Source organism: Triturus cristatus, chromosome 3_2 (assembly GCF_964204655.1).
Source record: "Triturus cristatus chromosome 3_2, aTriCri1.1, whole genome shotgun sequence".
Lineage (NCBI taxonomy): Eukaryota > Metazoa > Chordata > Amphibia > Caudata > Salamandridae > Triturus > Triturus cristatus.
In genome coordinates, this window is record NC_140584.1 from 700,012,240 (window position 1) to 700,031,362 (window position 19,123).

Genomic DNA, 19,123 nt, shown 5'->3' on the forward strand with positions numbered 1-19,123 from the left:
TTGGTTGTTCTCTGTCAGAGATGACCGATGTAAAAAGAAAAATGGGTCTTGGTAACCTTGAAAGCCCAATACTAAAAGGTACCAATATATCATGCTACGTCATAAAATATATCATTGTGACATCATAAAAGAATCCTTTCCATATCACGGTGGGAGTAGCGGGCATGGATTTTGGCATGGCAATGGGTGTCCTTATTTGAACCACTGTTGACGCTGGGAAGGAATCCCATTTTGTCACATCATTTACACTGGTCGTGATTATGTTACATAGTAGTCTTACGTTTTTTGATAAGGAGTTGGTTGGGGAGACCAATTCCATATAGTGAAACTCATGCCATGAAGCAGGTTCTTTTTAAGTGCTTTAGTGCTATGAGAAACCACTCACTATGTGAGAACTGCAGGACACTATACATTGCTGAAAAATATTTATGATACTGTCATCATATTTTGAGGGATTAAGATCACCTGTTAAAATGAATAACGTATGGAGACATGTAACTGAAAACAGTTTTGATAGTTGAACAAACTGGATGGCCAGGACATACTTTCTGTGCCCTAAGATTTATAAAGAATTACACTTTGCCTCTTGGCGTCCAATACTAATGCCACAATCATAGCCCCTTATGAGGACATTCATTTTCAGCTAGTTCACTACAAAAAGGATAGCAGAAAGGGCGCTTTTGTACTCACAAAGGGCAGTTTAGGGATCAGAGTGGTCACAGGTGAGTTGGTTTTATAACATACAAGGGTGGGAAGAGTTGAACTGTGTAAATGGACGTTCTTCTGTCTAGCGTTTAGATGAAGCTCCTGGTTCAGATCACGCGAGTGCTGTGTTGCCTAGTACTAGACAGCCCTAGGTTTATAATCCTAAAAGATTTGATATTACTCTGGCGAGAAAGTCTAAACAAGGCATGGTTATGATGAATCACATCGTAAAGGCAGTCAAAATGGAGATTACATGCAACAAACATTGTAGCACCTATGAATAATTCATGGCTCAACAGATCGTGGAATGTCCTTTCTATGTGGCTTCTAACATGCTGAGTGAACATTGTAGTAAAACAAGGAAACAACTGATTGCTGGTCTTTTAAGCGATGACCCTTCCTGAGGTGCAGAGATCAAACCGGGCTTTTAGAAGTAGTATTCTTGTAGTGAGGGGTCAATCTGTGCTGATAATAGTACAGCGAAGAACCTGAATCTTGAAACTGTAACAGATTGAAAGTAGTTGGACCAGGGCGCGTCAATAGTGTACGCAGATGGTGGAGCGGTACGGTTAGAGTGAGGGTGGAGAGCATGGATTACAAGCATTGACTGGTGAAATTTCTGCACGTGGAGCAGGCATGTTGTGTCCCTGCTGTCGGTATATTACTGTTGAAAATAAGAGTCCTCTTTAATTACATGGACTAATAATGCCACAAACGATTGAATCTCTAAGGCTAGCATTAGGATTGCTCCTGGGAAAGTAAATCTGTCATTCTTAGATTAGAGGGTGTGTTTCTTTCCCCTGGATAAAATACGCATGAACTCCAAGCTTCCAAATATTAAGAACTTCACCTTATTCAAGCTGGTTCGATCGGCATTTACAGACAACCTTGCAAATCACTTGCTTCTCTCTCATCTTTAATAGGAAAAAACAGAAAAATTGATACTGAAACAATGATGCACACATTTAAATATGGCTTTCTCAAATTATTTCCAGTTGACTGCTGCCACAGTTTATTTATCTGCTGTTTTTAAACAGGGTGAAGGAAGATGGGAATTGTGGATTGAAGCCCTGAACTCTGCACCCCCCATTCCACGTGATATGATGTTTAATGAAATTATCGTACCAACTTTGGACACTGTGCGATACTCCTGTTTAATGAGTTTGCTGACGACACATACCAAACCTTCAATATTTGTGGGCCCTACTGGGACAGGGAAGAGTGTCTACATAATCGTAAGTATTTGCTAATCTGTACAAGTTAGCTTCAAAGAACATGAGCGGAGGCCATGCAAAGTGTGCAAGCAAATTGATTTTTTCAAAGCAATTTATCAATTTTTTTTAATGAATTTTCAAATTTCTTTTAAAGTTCTTTTTATTGCAAGTTGTGAGCAGACTATTTTGAGCTGAAGCTATACGGGCACATTTGAGCAGAATGATTTTAATATAACAATTTGTTTTAGATTAGTGCAAGACGTTCACTGGCACAATAGCTTGAAGCGCCATTGTAGTTTGGGGGTATGAGTTACTCAGTCATCCTAGGCTCAGAGGGCCCTTTTAGCTTTGGGAAGATGCCGGTCCCTGCGTAAATACGCGCAGAACTAAAAGAATTAATTTTATTTAGGTCACATTTTATTGGTTTAGTATTAATTTCTACGATCATTTTAATTTCTCTATTGTGACATTTCCACCCTGATCAAAGTATTCTCCCCCCACCTTCACATTTCCTCTTCAATATAGCTCCGAGGACGGGTATGAGGGATGGGGGATGTGGGGAGATTCCAACCGAGGAAGTTATGCTAAGAACTGTATGATCCATTAGGAATTTGTTCTGTCACCCCAAAAGCAAGATGTGATAATGCAGGATTAATTTGCAGAGTGAAATAAAATATGTTACTATTGCACACTTCTGAGCTCTTATATCCCATGGAGTGGTGAGTACACCCAAACAACCAAGGAAAAGTTCCCCATTATTTGTGTATCGTTCTACTACTTTGCTTTTGTAGATTTACATATGTGCTTTTCTTTTCTTTTTATTGAATGCCCACTAATCTACTGACTGTTTTGATTTAAAGGCAATTCCATATAATGTGCAAGAATATTTGTATGAATTTTTAATTGCACTGCATTATGTTTCAATACCTCAGTAAAATTAAGACTTTGAAAAAGAATGTAGTTTACCATGAATGGTTGGTATCACATAAGACCTAATAGTAAAATATCTACACTTGAGCATGGCTGTGAGAAATTGGGTTGTTGGATGAAGGGTATTAACCTGTGCTTATCCCTCTGGTAGCTTAGCACAAAAGGAGTCAAGCTTAACTTAAAGACAATTTGTAAAATCTGTATACAGCACATAAACAGTAATAAAGTGAAAACACACCACAAGAAAAACCCCACACCAATTTAGAAAATAGAATCAATTTGAATAAATTATTTGACACCAAAATGGCAAAAATCCAATTAGCAGAACTGGAGTTATGAATTTTTAAAGTTTAGAGTAAAAACGAGCACCTGAAAGATCTAGTCACCCAAGACCAGGTCAAAGTCAAAAAATATTGCTGATCGTGATTGAGCGCGACTTGGATACAAAAAGTGAATTGGGCCTGGTTGGAATTTACCTTAAGACTTCGAAGAAATTTCAGCAAAAAGTTGCCTGAGAAGGTAAAGTTCAGCTTGGCAAGTCTGCAGTTGGTTTCCAAGGAGGAGGCCTCATGGGGGATGCTGGAAATAGTTGCAGTGAAGATTTCTACATACAGGCAAGGATGGAGGCTGTAGCCAATAAGAGTTCCACGAGGCCGGATACTCTGGAACAGGATTTGCTGCTGTGGAGAAGAACATAGCAGGTGCTGCCGCAAAGTCGGACTGACTGGCAATGCTCCTTGAGGGGAATAGATGAGAAGGTTGGTCATGGACTTCTCTTGGTTCTCAGAGTAGTTTCTAGCCAAAACTTTTCAAAGTCCCAAGATTGAGATTTTGGCTATCTGGGCATCTTTAACACCACCACCAAGGGTCCTGCACTGAAGGGGCACCACTTGGGTGGTTAGGACTCACTCAGGCTGGGTCCAGGCATGGGTTCAAGATGGTTGGAGCCTTTTCTGTCCCAGGCGCCAGCCAACTAACCCTTGGAGTCACTCTGGTAGTCCTGAGCTCAGCAGGGGAACATGGATCAGGCAGCAGGGTAGGCCTCTGAGGGTTCAAGGCAGGCTTCCGGTAGCAGAGCAGTCCTTCCAGGTACAGCAAGGAGTCTTCTGAAGTATACAACAGGCACAGCAGCAGGAAGTCCTCGGAGAATCATTCCATAGGTCCAGAAAGTGAACTGAAGAGTGGGTCTGGGGGGCCTAAATTAATACCTGCAGCTTTCTTTGAAGTAGGAAACATTTCTAGAACATTCCCATAGAAGTGTTTGAAGTTTCTTGCCTCCCCTGCCCTGACTCCAAACTGGCTGCATGAACATTGTAGTGGTGACAAGTCCTTTGTGTGAAGTCAGGGCACAACCTATTCAGTTACAAGTGGGCCTTGCCCAACTACTCCTGGGAGGAATAAACAAAGTCCAACTCCCAACTACATATAGTCAAGTGACCCAGGAACAGGCTGCAGGCACCAAATAGCTAGGGCAGGAAAATGCCAACTTTCTAAAAGCGGCATTTTTAAAATTGTAACCTGAAATCAGACTTTACCGTTAAAGATGGTTTTAAATTACAACTTCTAAGACATCAAACATGAAACAGCAACCCAATGTTATCCTATTGGAGAGGTAGATCTCACAGTAGTGAAAAACAAATTTTGGAGTTTTTCACTACTAGGACATGTAAGACTTAAAACTAAATGTCCAACCTTTTCATTATAATTCTCCCTGCCCTTTGGGCTACCAATGGCATACCTAAGGGATGATTCATATGTAATAAATGGGGAGTTTAAGACTTGGCAATGAGTTTATTTTCCCAGATCGAATTGGACATTTACAACTGCATTCAGACTGCAATGGTAGACCTGGGACATATTTTAGGGTGCTACTTAATTGGGTGTCACCATGAGTGCTGGAGGCAGGCCCCCTATTAGCTTTTACTTATTTACAGGCCCTGTGTATATGGTATGGCACTTTACTTGGGACTTACAAGTACATTAAATATGCTTTTTAGGTGTAAGCCAACTGTACCATGTTTTAGGGAGTGAGCACAAGCACTTTATCATTGGTTAGCAGTGGTAAAGTGCACAGTGTTCTGGGACCAATAAAAACTTCATTCAGCAAAAATAGAAGGAGTGGAGGCAAAACAGTGTGGGGTGCCCCAGCAGAGAGCGCCAAGTCCAGCAATGACCATCAAATACAGAAAGTTTTATTTTTCCATGAAATTAGATGTTAAATTTGTTCCGAGCTGCAAGCAGAAGTAGATGAAAAATGTTGGCAAATTTCCAAACAAATGAAATCCACCCATTTTTTTTTTCTTGCATACAGAGTATAATTGGGGCTTATCCACTGTTTCATGTGTGGAAAAAACAAAAAGGACTGTGAGGGGCCAGAAAATGTATTTACCTGCATTTAAGTAAATACTTTTGCTGGACCCCCTACATTGCAAAGCAACTTTCTCATCAGGGAAGTCTGTTGTGGCATCTGACTGCAAGGTCTCTTCTGGCGAGGTTAATAGACAGGCTCTACAGACAAGCCCCCTGCTTGGGAAGTCGCTGTTGAAAAGCACTGTAATGGGCCACCCACTGTAGTTAACGTAATGTACTTATCATTAAGTTTGTTTACATATTCTTCTCACCCTAGTAGTGCTGGTCCCATGCATTCCTAACTCTGCCGAATTAGGTATTATTGTTCAGCAAATCTAATCCACCTACACTTCACTTTTTTTTTTATCTGGGGCAGGCTAATATGAAAACAACAGAAATGGTGAAATAAATTGAATGAAAACAAATTTCACCTACCTACAGTTGCACGACTGAGCATTGGCAATGGCAATAGGTTTCACCTATGCAAAATCTATTGGCTTTATAAATTTTCTTTCTACATGTTGCACAGCAGTTGAGTTGCTGCATAACATGGCATAAGGTAAACCAAAAAAGTGTTATGACACTGCCATCATTGGCTGTGTTGTAGTGTTTTTTGTTTCTTTTTGCAGTGAATGTTCTGCATATGGGTTCATTCAAAGGAACACATCAGAAGGAACACAAAATATTGAGTGGGGAGAAGGAAGGGGGTGAAACAAAATATGTGAGAGTACCAGGACTTCTCAGGAACCAATAGGTACACTAAAGAATGAGTACAGTTACTTCTATATTCCCATTTAAAGCACTGGGTGATATGATATTGGAAAACAGCATAAAATAATTAAAACTTGTTTATTTCCCAAGTGCTTACTACCACAGATTTGACAGTTTATAATGTTGTGTATAACAGCAACCATTAGCCTTAGGATCAGTTGGGGAGCTTGAAGGGTTGTGGTGGGGTGGGCGTTAAAGGGTTGCCCTGCCCCTCCCCACACCACACAAAGCAGAAGCTGAGGGGCCTGAATTACGCCCCTGGAGATTTACCATTGTATGCTAGGATGACCAACCGTTCGTAAATTTCACAGACTGCCCATTATTTGGGCCTCCTGTCCCTTTTACATGATGATGTCTTTCATGGATGCCTTTTGTCTGTAATTCTGGACATTGGCGGGAGCGGTCCCCCTGCAAGCAGCCTCAGAGTTCTCTAATTCTCACTGCAGGGGCCAGCTGACTCACCACTCTAATGTATTGTCTCTAAATGTTTGTCATGCATATCTCCTCATGTATCCTTATACCATGCTTTTCTCTACTCTATTCTTTCATGTTGTAAAGCGCTCTGATATCCACGCGTCTAGCTAGCGTTATATAAAATGTTTAAAATAAAATAAAGTAGGGCAGAGGGATAGCGTTCCTCCAGTGCAACACAATGTGTAATATGAGGATCAAAGAATTGTTTTTTTATGTAGTCAGCTAATTGGGTTGCTGTTTTTGTCAAAGGGACCCTTTTGTTAATTGCAGTTCATAAAATACAATCCTAATATAGCACAGTGAGTTATGAACCAAAATCAAATAGCAGCATGGAAACTGCAAAGCACAAGTTTACAGCCTTATCGTTTTTCTTTAATCTTTCATTGATAAATAGGGTTCCTTTGGAAAATAAGACGGTAGGGATGAGTAAATTATGCAGCAAGAGAAGACAAATTATTTGGCGTAATGCACCACATTTTGTAATAGTTTTACTTAATTATTTAGAATTTTTTTTACATTTTTTGGTAACACTGTCTGGGCATAGATTGCACCTCATTCGTACCAGTTTAACACACAAATATAGCAATGAGCAACAGAAAGGTGACCAGTCATCCTTTGCAAAGGGCCTTCCACTACGTGGAAATGTGTTGCTGCGTTTTAGTAACTTTTGAATCAGTTGAGCTAAAATCTGCAAAATATGCGGCGTATGATGGTTTATGTGGCAAATGCAGCAAATCTATAATTATGCAAAAATTGCAGTGGCTGGAAAGTTGTATTATTCCAGAGGCCCTGGTCTCAAGCAACATTTACTATACATTTATACAAGCCATTGTGGATGTAAAATATGTGTGTGCTATAGCACACTCCAACACCCTACTCTACTCTACATACTTGGAATGAGTAGCAGTGAAAAAGAAATGAACTACGCATGAGAGTGGGTCTATGTAGAGATGAGGAGCACCATTGGAGGATTGTATTGATTGAATCATTGGAGGTCTTGGGGGAACAATGACATTTTCACACCATCTGGCACCAGCACTAACGCTAGCCTTGTCAGGGGTGCAGCTATCATTTCTTCAGCCTATGCAGTGCCCCAGGCCATGAGGTAAAAGCACTTAAGCAGCTGAATGTGGAACGGCTGGTAGGAAGGCATAGTCTATAAACGAAGGGATTTAATTTTATTTGTAATCGGTGTTTCTCCAAACATTTTATGTCAACATTTCCAGTTCATTGAAAACAAAGAGCACAAGTAGAAATGCCTACATAACATGATCGATGTGCTCTAATCCCAGAATCTTCTAGTGCCACCCTGTGACCTGCAAGACAACTGCTCTGGGCTGGAACCTTTCATGGATTTCTCCCACATTCTTTGAAAAATAGCATTTTCTTAAACAGTGATTTTCGGTCTGTTTGTATTTATATGCCATTTCTATAGCGGGACCCTAGCCAAAATGCAGTGGAGCACTGTAAAAGTCTGGACATCTGTGCCAAATCTTTGAGGGATATATTTGCCAACATTTCACACAACACAGCGTAGTATGTGAAGTTGTTGTGCTGCATTGCGTCAAAGGGAAAGAGTAGAGTAGCACCATATTTTCAAAGATATTGTGCATTAGAATTGGGATTGAAAAGTCTGTCATGCAAGTTACAAAGTGAACCCTCACATAATCTCTTTGTTCACTCCCTATTCAACCTCTTCACATCTTGGTTCCCGTTTTCGCTATTTATTCCCTCCTCTATCTAGCCATTCATCTGTGCCTCTTTCCCCCCACGTGCTTTCTCTTGGTTCCCCCTACCTCGCCCTTTATATGTCCCCTCTACCTTTTTTCTCTTTTCAATCTTCTCTCTGTCACTCTCACCATCTTTCTGTATCTGTTTCTTGCTCTTTTCTCTGCTCCATATACTTCTGTTATCGTCTTTTCTCTTTTCACCATCTATTCTTTCTCTTAGCTGGCAAGCCCTCGCTTGCTTTACTCTTCTCTCACTGTTCACTCTCACTGTTCTAACCTTCTGTGTCTCCCTCTCACCATAATTTCCCTCTCTTTTTCACACTCTCTAGTAGTGCTACTGCCTGTGAACTTTAAGTCTATGTTCAGCAACAGAGCGATGCGTCTGGCACTATCATTCATGGAATGGGGTTAGAACTGTATAATCTGCCTCTTATGTTGGCTGTCAAATTCTGCTTGGAGTGTTTATGCTAACTAATTTTTTCATCTTTAAGTCTGTCCAGCTATTTGTGAATGTTTGCTAAACACTCTTTGTAAATCAAACTAAAGAACATAAACCAGCTATATAAAAGTTTGAATTGTGCTGGATGAGTGTGAATCGTTATGTTTTTATGTAGGCTGTATTATTATGGTTGGAACACTTTTGAGCTTGGTGACGCTCAACTATGTGGAGCATCTGAACTGTGTGGGGTGTGTGCTCAGTGTTCTGTCTAATGTATTCTATGGATGTTTTTGCTGCTTCCAGCAATGGAATTATGTTGTTTTGTACATAGCAATGTCCAAATGCTGCTCGCATCTGAACAACTATATTGATGTATTTTCAGTAACATCTATCCTTCTATTGGAAGTGTACAGGACAGCGTCTGGGTAGCTTGGAGTACAATAATAGGGTTAATACGAAAAATAGATAATGAAGGGAAGTCTTTAAGCACATCAGTGTTTGGAAAAGTCTAATGAAGAAGCATATGAATGAACAGTTTATAGTATACGTAGACTCCGGTTTGCGTGTCAAGAATAAAATACGATCCGGGTATTTCAATACACAGTGGATTGCTTGAGGTGCAGCATAATTGCATGGGAGAATACTCATGATTGTGTCATTACTTTTCAAAAAGTTAATTTTGTGTAAGGAGTTAACTGTCTCCCCCATTGATGAAAGTCCTCTTAAAGTTATTGTGATCTGAAGACATAGCCTAGTACACAGATGCCTTTAACATCTTTCGTATTAAAATAACTAGCAGTGTCTGAGCTAATCTCCCTAGGTTTAAACCACACAACCTTCTCATTCAAACATGATTGTTTAAATTAAACATATGAGGCACATCAGAAATTCACCCCTCATTTTCTAGCCGGTACTGGGTAATGCCCTTAAGGCAGGATGACAAAGTTCTGATTTACTTGTAGGCCCACCCGAGACCAAGATAATTTTATTAATTTACAGAGGCATATAAACTTGGTCCCCCTTTACCTCTGCCACCATGTACTTAATTCACAATGTAGGATATGTGTTAATGAGATCATGAGCAACAGAACACCATGTTTCTGATAGAGACTTCTAGCTGCAGATTCCTTACCTTTGAATTTCCCAAGCGTCAGGCTGGATCCGGAAACTTTTGCTGAACAATACACCTGGTGCGCATGTCGGGTGGCTCCATTGTGCTCCGCGTCACATTGTCAGCATCAGTAGCGTCGGTAATGAAGTTGCGGTACCTATATAGGCACCACCTAGGCGTGCGGACGTCCATTCTTTTCTTTCTGCACCAGTTTAGAGCCGATCCGGGAAGAGCTACCACTCTGACGCTTTTTGACAGGTTTTTTCCCGACTTTTTGTTGACTTCAGAATTTTTTCCAACTTCATGTGCCAGGATGTCTTCGAGGAAGACAGGAATAAAGCCATGCGTTGCCTGTTACTGCATGATGTCAGGTACTGACCCCCGTCTCATTTGTCTCTGGCGTCCCAAGCGCGACCATGATTAAAAGTCGTGCTCGGAATGCTGGGCCATGGCTCTGAAGGCCTTGCTGGAGCAGGCGATGAAGCTCCTTGCAGCCTGACAGTCGACACCGTCAAGCGTGACGCCGTGGAGATCCCTGTCCTGATCGAAGAAGAGGAGGTCGCGGGACCGCTCTCAGAGGCCAAAGTCCTCTTCATCCCATTCGAGGTCTTTGGGACACTCGGGAAAGAAGCATTAGATTAAGAAGAAGTCCAAGCAGACTTCATCTTCACCTCAGCTGTCGTACGTCGATGAGAGAGGTAAGGAGCCCCGACACTCTAGTCACGGTTCTGCAGAGCCGGAGCCAGGGTCGACTTCATGTATCACTCCCTTTCTGGGAGCCTGAGCGTCCCCCACTCACATAAAAGAATTTTACGAGGCCATGCGCCACATATTTGAGTTGGCCTACCCCGATGGGATCCCCCGGAGTCGGAAGGGACCCCATCATGTTAAGTGCCACTGACTCCGGCCAGGGAGCAAGGGGGTCTCATGGATCGGATCCCAGATCCAGGTCGACGCAGGTCATGCCAACATAACCTCCTCCGGGATCGGACCTGAAGTCTGTGCCTTCGGTGCAACCCCAATCTTATCCCTAATGACTCAGAGTCAGAACAACTTCGCTCCACTCAGATTCCGGCGCCAATTGAACCCATAGGTTCTATGTTGTCACCTGAGCACTTTAAGAATTTGCTATGCTCGGGAGAGGAATGGGAGGGGTCTTTCGACCCTCAGGAACACCAGGATGATTCTGTGGATCATTTGGACTGGTATGGGGAACTGCCGGAAGCCAGTGGACTGGACACTTCTACAGATACTGGCATGCTCTCTGCACCAACAGTGGCTATGGAGGAGGGAAATCCTATGCCATGGTGGTAAAAAAGTACAACTGAGATCCTAGGACTAGAACTGCCCTCTGTTCAGGTCAGGAATAATCTCCTGACGGAAGTGCTTCAACCTGGGGCATCCAACTCTGAACCCCTTTTGCCCTTTAATGAAGCATTGACTGATGTCCTTTGAGGCACGTGGTCCAAGCCTAGCACAGGCGCTCCTGTGAATAGGAAAATTGCACTGCACCATCGCCCAGCACCGGGTGACCCAAAGTTCCTCAGCCATTCTACCCCAGAAGATTTGGTGGTGCAGGCCTCTAAGTCACATGGTGCATTCCCTCCCGCTCCTCCAGATAGAGAATCCAAGAGGCTGAATTCATTTGGGAAGAAATTGCCAACCTGGCTTTGCGGTCGTTGATTACTGCGTGCTCATTGAGCCATTTCTCCCACTCTCTTTGCTGGAGGCCCGGGCTGTGTTCTCTCAGGCAGTTAAGGAAGCAGCAAAATTCACCATAAGAAGCGGCCTTGATACGACAGATTCTCTGGGCAGATCGATTTCCACAACAGTGGCCTTGAAGCACCACGCCTGGATTAGAACAACTGGCTTCTCGGGTGATGTCCAGGCAAATCTCATGCATATATCCTTTGATGGCACCCGCCTTTTGGGGAAAAGGCAGTTTCAGCCATAGTGAGGTTCAAGGACTCTCGACATACTGCCAGATTTTTTTTTGGGCATATCTTCGACTTCTTGTGGCCAGGCTATGTTTCGCCCCTTTCTTGGCAACAGAAGGGGTTTCCAGCCGTGTGAGCCCTATCCCAGCCACCGTCCTCCGCAGACTTCCCAAGCCGGACGGGGACGTGGACGCTGTTTATTCCGACCTAGGAATGGAAGCCAGAAGTCGTTGGCAACTCTGCCCTCGGCAGCCGCAGCCTCCAAGCACTCCCAGTCTGACTCTGCAAGACCTAACCACTCCAGTTGGCGGCAGAATCCATCATCATGTACCCCACAGGAGGTCCATAACGTCGGACAATTGGGTCTTGCAGATCATTCAGGAAAGCTATTCTCTGCCTTTCCTTTCTTTTCATCCTCCCACTCTGCCAAATCATTAACGGCTGACAGAGGATCATTTTAAATTGCCCCAGGAGGAAGGGGTGGCCATCTGGGAGTGGTGGAGATCAGGGGACACTGGTCCCTGGCAGAGTTGGGGCTCCACATAAATTTGTTGGCGATTGTCAACCTGGCTTTGCGGTCGTTGATTACTGCTTGCTCATTGAGCCATTTCTCCCACTCTCTTTGCTGGAGGCCCGGGCTGTGCTCTCTCAGGCAGTTAAGGAAGCAGCAAAATTCACCATAAGGAGCGGCCTTGATACGACAGATTCTCTGGGCAGATCGATTTCCACGACAGTGGCCTTGAAGCACCACGCCTGGATTAGAACAACTGGCTTCTCGGGTGATGTCCAGGCAAATCTCATGCATATATCCTTTGATGGAACCCGCCTTTTTGGGGAAAAGGCAGATTCAGCCCTAGTGAGGTTCAAGGACTCTCGAGCTACTGCCAGATTTTTTTTGGGCATATCTTCTACTTCTTGTGGCCAGGCTATGTTTCGCCCCTTTCTTGGCAAAAAAAAGGGGTTTCCAGCCGTGTGATCCCTATTCCAGCCACCGTCCTCCGCAGGCTTCCCAAGCCGGAAGGGGACGTGGACACTGTTTATTCCGACCTAGGAATGGAAGCCAGAAGTCATCGGCAACTCTGCCCTCGGCAGCCGCAGACTCCAAGCACTCCCAGTCTGACTCTGCAAGACCTAACCACTCCAGTTGGCGGCAGAATCCATCATCATGTTCCCCACAGGAGGTCCATAACATCAGACAATTGGGTCTTGCAGATCCCCAGGAGGAAAGGGCGGCCATCTGGGAGTGGTGGAGATCAGGGGACACTGGTCCCTGGCAGAGTTGGGGTTCCACATAAATTTGTTGGCGCTCAGAGCGATTCGATGGGCATTGAAAGCATTTGCTTTCCTCTGTCAAGGGCAAGCTAGTGCAGGTGTTTACGGACAACACCACCCCCATGTGGTACTGCAACAAGCAGGGCAGGATGGGGTTGTGGATCCTTTGTCGAGATGCTGTGCATCTCTGGACACAGCTGGAGCAGCAGGGCATAACCCAGGTGGTTCAACACCTTGCATGTTCTCTGAACGCCAGGGTGGACGAACTCAGCCGTCGATGCCTAGCGGATCACAAATGGCATCTCCAGTCGGAGGTGGCCCAAGGTCTCTTTCATCAGTGGGGAGAAACTTGGTTAGATGTGTTCGCCTCTGAAGAGAATGCGCAGTGTTAACAATACTGTGTGCTGGACTTTCCAATGCGGCTATTGCTCGGCAACGCTTTTCGTCGCAAGTGGAGCTGAGACCTACTGTACTCTTTTCCGCCCCTACCACTCCTGCCCATCGATCTGAAGAAGATCAGGAGCGACCGGGCCCAAATCATTCTTGTGGCTCTGGACTGGGCGAGGAGAGTCTGGTATTCAGAGATTCTGAAGATGAACATCGATCCTCCGATCAGGCTGCAGCTTCGGGAGGATCTTCTGTCACAGCAACAGAGGAGGGCTTTCCACCCAAACCTGCCAACTCTGCACCTCCATGCGTGGAGATTGAGCAGTGGAAGTTGATGGCTTTTGATCTTCCTTCTGAATTATGTAACGTTATTTTGGCGGCCAGGCGGACCTCCACTAAAGCAGAATACATCTGCCATTGGCAGAAATGTGTATTATACTGTAAAGAAAATCAATTGACCCTCTTTCTGCTTCTCTATCCACTGTTCTTTTCTTCATTCTGACCCTTTATCAGCAGGGCTCTGCTTTGGGAACTCTCAAGGGCTACCTTTCTGCTCTGTCTTCTTTTTTGTGCTTACCCTCTCTCCAATTGTACATAGGTTTCTAAAAAGGCTGGCTCACTTGTTTCCACCAATGCCCCTTGTTATGCCACAGTGGGACCTTAATTTGGTCCTCACCTACCTAATGTGTGCTTCCTTGAGGCCTTTACATAACTGTCCCCTCTGGCTTTTGACCATCAAAACAGTCTTTTTAGTGGCGATTACATCTGGCCAGATGGTGAGTGAGTTGCAGGCGTTATCTTGCTCGCCTCCCTATATCATGTCTTTTTCAGACAAAGTGGTGCTTTGCACCTGGGCTTCCTTTTTACCAAAGGTCATGACTACATTCCATCTAGGTCAATCCATCATGTAGCCCACCTTATGTGCTCCCCCGCATCCCTCTAAAAAGGAGGAGTGTCTCCACTGACTGGACCCAAAAGGAGCATTGTCGTTATTCCTTGGCCCCACAAAAGAGTTCCGGGTGGACGACCAACTCTTTATGGAGTACGTGGGGGCTAAGAAGGGATGGGCAGTGCAGAAAAGGACCATCTCTCACTGGGTTGTTCTCTGCATTAGGATCTGCTATGCCTTGACAAAGAAGCATCCCCCTGAGGGATTAGAGGCCCATTCCACCAGGGAACGGCTGCGATTACGCCCTTTGCTTGGGTTGTCCTAATCCTGGACATCTGCCAGGCAGCAACGTGGGCATTTTTGCACACGTTTACCAAACACTGCCGCCTGGACAGTCGGGTCCGCAGGGACGGGTATTTTGCACGTTGAGTCCTGCAGGACTTCCTAGTTTGAGGTATTGCTTCGCAACCCACCACCGGGATGGTATGGCTTAGGTATCTAATTCAAAGGTAAGGACTCCGCAGCTAGAAGTCTCTATCAGATGAATACGTTACTTACCTTTGGTAATGGATTATCTGGTGGAGACTCTGTCTTGCTGCAGATTCCTTACAGCCCCACCCTTGCCTCTCTGCTTTGCGGTCTAATGTTTTAGGGCTAGGGTTAGTCCCCTTTTCAGGGCCCTAGTTTTGCACATGAGTACGTCAGTTATTTCTTGGCTCTGCGCTTCTGGCATGGAAAAAATGTTCCATCTCAGACATTTATTTAATTAATTGTTTATGAAGGACTAACTTGTTACTGAAGTCTCTGCATTGCGTTGTGAGAGGCTGTCAGGACTCAGGACCACTCCCCTTCAGAATAAACTGGCATTCATTATTGAGGTAGGTATTCTCCTGAAAATTAAGTGCCTTATTTAGAGCTTGGAGGCTGAGAGGCTCTGACACAAATGTGGCAGATAACCTGTTCGCTGTAATAGTGCATTATGTCTTATGGTATGCAATAAGGTGAAAAGGATATCCGTCGTGTTGTGGCAGAGCAACCCATCGCCAAACTCAAAATCAGGCCCTAAATCTGCATTGTTTATAAAATCTCTGATCAAATGTCCTTTGCAGAGGCAAGTCAATCATATAATTTGCTTCTGTGGGATTTGCTAGAATGAAAGAGCATGTGTATATACCTTGATGCATTCCACTGTTTCTCATACCATCACTTAGGCTAGCCTTTATCTCAATCCTCTAAGTCTATTGAATTAACAACACAAATAACCTATCTTAAAACCTTTCATTCTAATCAGTGTTCTAATGAGCTGTGAGAGATCTTGAAATGCTATTAATTCACAGTCATATTTTTTTGTAGTCTCCTAAAATCATTGTTTTTCTGTCATTTTTTGTCATATTAGGACAGTTCACATAGAATCGAATCACATATCAGTTAACTATACAAAGCATAATTTGTAGACTGAGCTACAGAGTACATAAGTAATCTGCATAAAACCTATACCACTTGTTGTGCGTGACAGCACAGAGGCATGGAAAACAAAACACCTTTCAAAGAGGCAAGTACCCATAAGTGACCACAACATCATGTGTTTCCCTGTAGGATTTTCTGTTGAGGCATCTGGACAAGGAGATCTACAAACCTTTGCTCATCAACTTCTCAGCCCAAACCACAGCATCTCAAACTCAGAGCATCATTATGTCAAAGCTCGATAAAAGGAGAAAGGGTGTATACGGACCTCCTCTTGGAAAGAAGACGGTAAGTTAGCCAAAGAAATGCAAACGTAGGTTTGATGACGCTCCTTAGTTATTCTGATACATTACAATATAGAAAGTCATAATTGTTTTGCTATGAATTGCGCTTTGTTTCTATCTGTGTATGATATTAGATGTTTATCAAGAAGCTGCCTTGAGTAAAGGTTCCTAAGTAATAATAACATTTACATCTCTAATTGATCCTGCCACAATCCTCTACCCTGGAGTGAGATTTTGTTTAATCTTTGGGGAGTTTTGAATAACATAGCATGTAGCTTTTAAAGCTTCAGTGTAGTCCGGAACACAGGTTTCTCATGCAGCAGATTGGCGAAGGACAGTGACCCCTTTTGCTCCCAGTAGCACTTATTCAGGTAGTGGTTTTGATGATGATCGCCACTTGTCTGTGACAAAGTCACTTAAAGGCAATTATCCGATAGACCATGACGACTATCCTGGTTGGCAAACAGAGTTTCTTAAATCCACCCATGGTGTGAGTCCTTCCTCCAAGTCTCTTACTTTTGGACGTATTTGGACATATCAAGTAGGGAAGGCATTAGTGCTCTTGCTAGTTTCATCTAATAAACAGTGTTCAGCAGTTCCCTTCACATAATATTCAGTTAGTTTTTCACACCCTTGTCCACTGTGTTGACCAGCAGTGTAAAGTATAGATCACTGTTAAGGCCAGGAAGCTCTGGGTGCATGTCATACAATAAAACCTAATGTTTAAACTACCTTCCCTCACCCCTTTGTGTACTCATTCTGATATGTTCCAGGTATGGGGCCTGTCTATTGGGGAACATTTTAATATGTCTTTTATATTTTCTCTTTTGATTGAAGAATCATTGTTTCCTTTTAGCAATGCTTTCCAGTTAATCTGGAAGGGGGTGGGAGGTTATTGCCTCTGACCAAAGCAGGAGCCTACTTTACACCACATGTGGCTGCTCATAGTTATTTCCAAGCACAGCCAATGACCTCTGGCCATGCCATACTCTTAATCCCTGTGCTCGCGAACCTGATGTACCCAGCCTTTGGCTATATTCACTATGCTAGTGGTATAAGGATGGGCTTTTTTGCCACACACTGCTCCCAGTCTGTACTGCCCTAGTCTCAGCTGAGCAAAATTACCAAGAGCCATGGATAGCAGGCTCTGGAATCAGGACATGCACAGAAACCCCCCGTCTGACCCTCATTCATATGCAGTGGGGTCACAGACAGGACATGGCATTACACCATGCACCCAAACTAGTCCCCACGCACAGTGCTCTCTGGTCACAAATGCTAGACACAAGGCCATTGAAGTGTCCAACGTTTTGGGTTTGAGCCCTTCGCTTAAATACTAGGATACAGCAGCAGATCAGGACAACAGCTTGGGTAACACTCCTTTCGAGTACTAGCACCGCCACTTGTGTCGTCTTCTGTCATGCAGTATCATGGTATTTCTGGTAACAACAACAGTGTATACAGTAACTGCTGCAAGTGTTTCACAGTTACTGATCCCTGGCCAACAACAACCCCAGGGGGACTGCTGGCAAATCTTGGAGCTCCCAGACCCACCTTCTCCCCTACTCTGCAGTATGAGCTCAGGATAATGAGAAAGTGATGGTGGCCCTTGGTCACCTGGTCTTCAAAATCAGGTGTGCAGTCCCTTTTCACTTTGGTTACAATTGCTTGACATGGAAATTCTACTCTTTAATTGCAGATGAATCAGGAGGTAAGTATAGAGTATTTTCCTTTCACTTGGGCATAGTGCTGAGCACCCTTTCTGGCAGTGAAGTATTGAGATATGCCCCAGGCACCCTTCTGCTACCTTGTAGAGGTCAATGTCACTGGCCTTGTGCAAGGGGCCCTGTAATCTCTGGGAAGATAAAAGCACAGGTAAAAAAAAAATTTCCCCCTCTTGGTGCTTGATGGCCTGTTCTAGCCAGACCCTGTTGTCATGGTCCCATGGAAGGGTATGAAGTTTCCTGGAGGAGATTATCCCCAAAGCCTAAATCCCCTGCTCTGGAGTCAAGCCAGTGCCTCATCTGTACCTAGAGACTCAAGCCCATGTTGTAACAGAGGGTAGTAACAGTACTATCTTCTGGGCATAGTGCTGCAGATCCACCACACCAATAATTTGAGTCAACTCCATCTCTGGGCAGGGCTTAAGAAACTATAGTCTTTTGCTAGTGCTGTCTGTTTGTAGTCTGGCAGTGTTCTGATTTGCTCCCACATTGGGAAATCAGCCACACTTGTAAGCTGGATGTTGAGAAGGAGAGTACTACAAGGGTAATCAAGGTTTTGCCTGCCCTAGTGCTCAGTTACATCAAGACTGCTTTCTGTAGCACAAGAGGCCCATAATAAATCATAATCACCAGGAAGCATTAGCCCCTGCCATGGTTGTCAACCTCTACAGTTGCCCCCTGGAAGTTCTGCCCCAGTCCTTTTTGGAAGTCACCTGGCTCTGGAGGCATACCACTACCACACCTGAGAGTACTTAACCTCGATTCCTGCTCTGTTGCTACACTTGCTCAAAGAAGATAACTTAGCAATGGGTTCTCCAATACTGCGTGGTCTCTTCAGTCACCCCAATTCAGTCTCCTCCTTATCCGACAACAGTATTTCCCGCCATGCTGTCCTCTATACTTTCTTCAGACTTGTTCCTTGTTGCTCCGTATGAAAATTGTGCAGGTTTCCTTTGGCCAAAGTCCCCATAAACCTCTCACAGACTCGATACAGATCATCTTCCTAGTGCTGATCCTTTTTTTCCTGTGCAGCTCTGTTATATTCCATATAGGTACCCCAATATAGGCTCAGGTAACAACGTAACTTTTCACCTAAACTCTCCCCTACATTACACACATAACGGTTCTTGGGGACTGACCTTTTACCTAGATACGACACTGCACACAGAATGCGGGATTTTCCCTGGTAAAAGCCTCATACATTATGCATGAGTATTCTTGGAAACTCAGCAGGACTACCATCTCCTGTATAATAACTATATATAAAGTTCATGCCCGCCATCATCCTAAGTCTAAAAAGTGGCACAACAAGGTGTAGAATCCCCGGGAAGACCTTTGGGTATATAAACATCACATCTTGCTGAGACACGTAGAGGAGATCAGGACTTCCCTGCCGACACACTGATGCGAGGTGCTAAGATTCCTGCATGCAGATACTCCAGT

The 19,123-nt window shown here is 44.0% G+C and overlaps 1 protein-coding gene across 2 annotated transcripts in view; it reads left to right on the top strand.

The window, feature by feature from the left end:
• The window catches only part of DNAH7 (dynein axonemal heavy chain 7), a 1,967,826-nt gene that overhangs the window by 808,981 nt on the left and 1,139,722 nt on the right, over positions 1-19,123 (top strand). For both annotated transcript variants that reach the window (XM_085648764.1, XM_085648765.1), the window contains exons 35-36: positions 1,743-1,940; positions 15,805-15,960. In XM_085648764.1, coding sequence (XP_085504890.1) covers positions 1,743-1,940; positions 15,805-15,960 — 354 coding nt within the window. The remainder of the gene's footprint in view (positions 1-1,742; positions 1,941-15,804; positions 15,961-19,123) is intronic.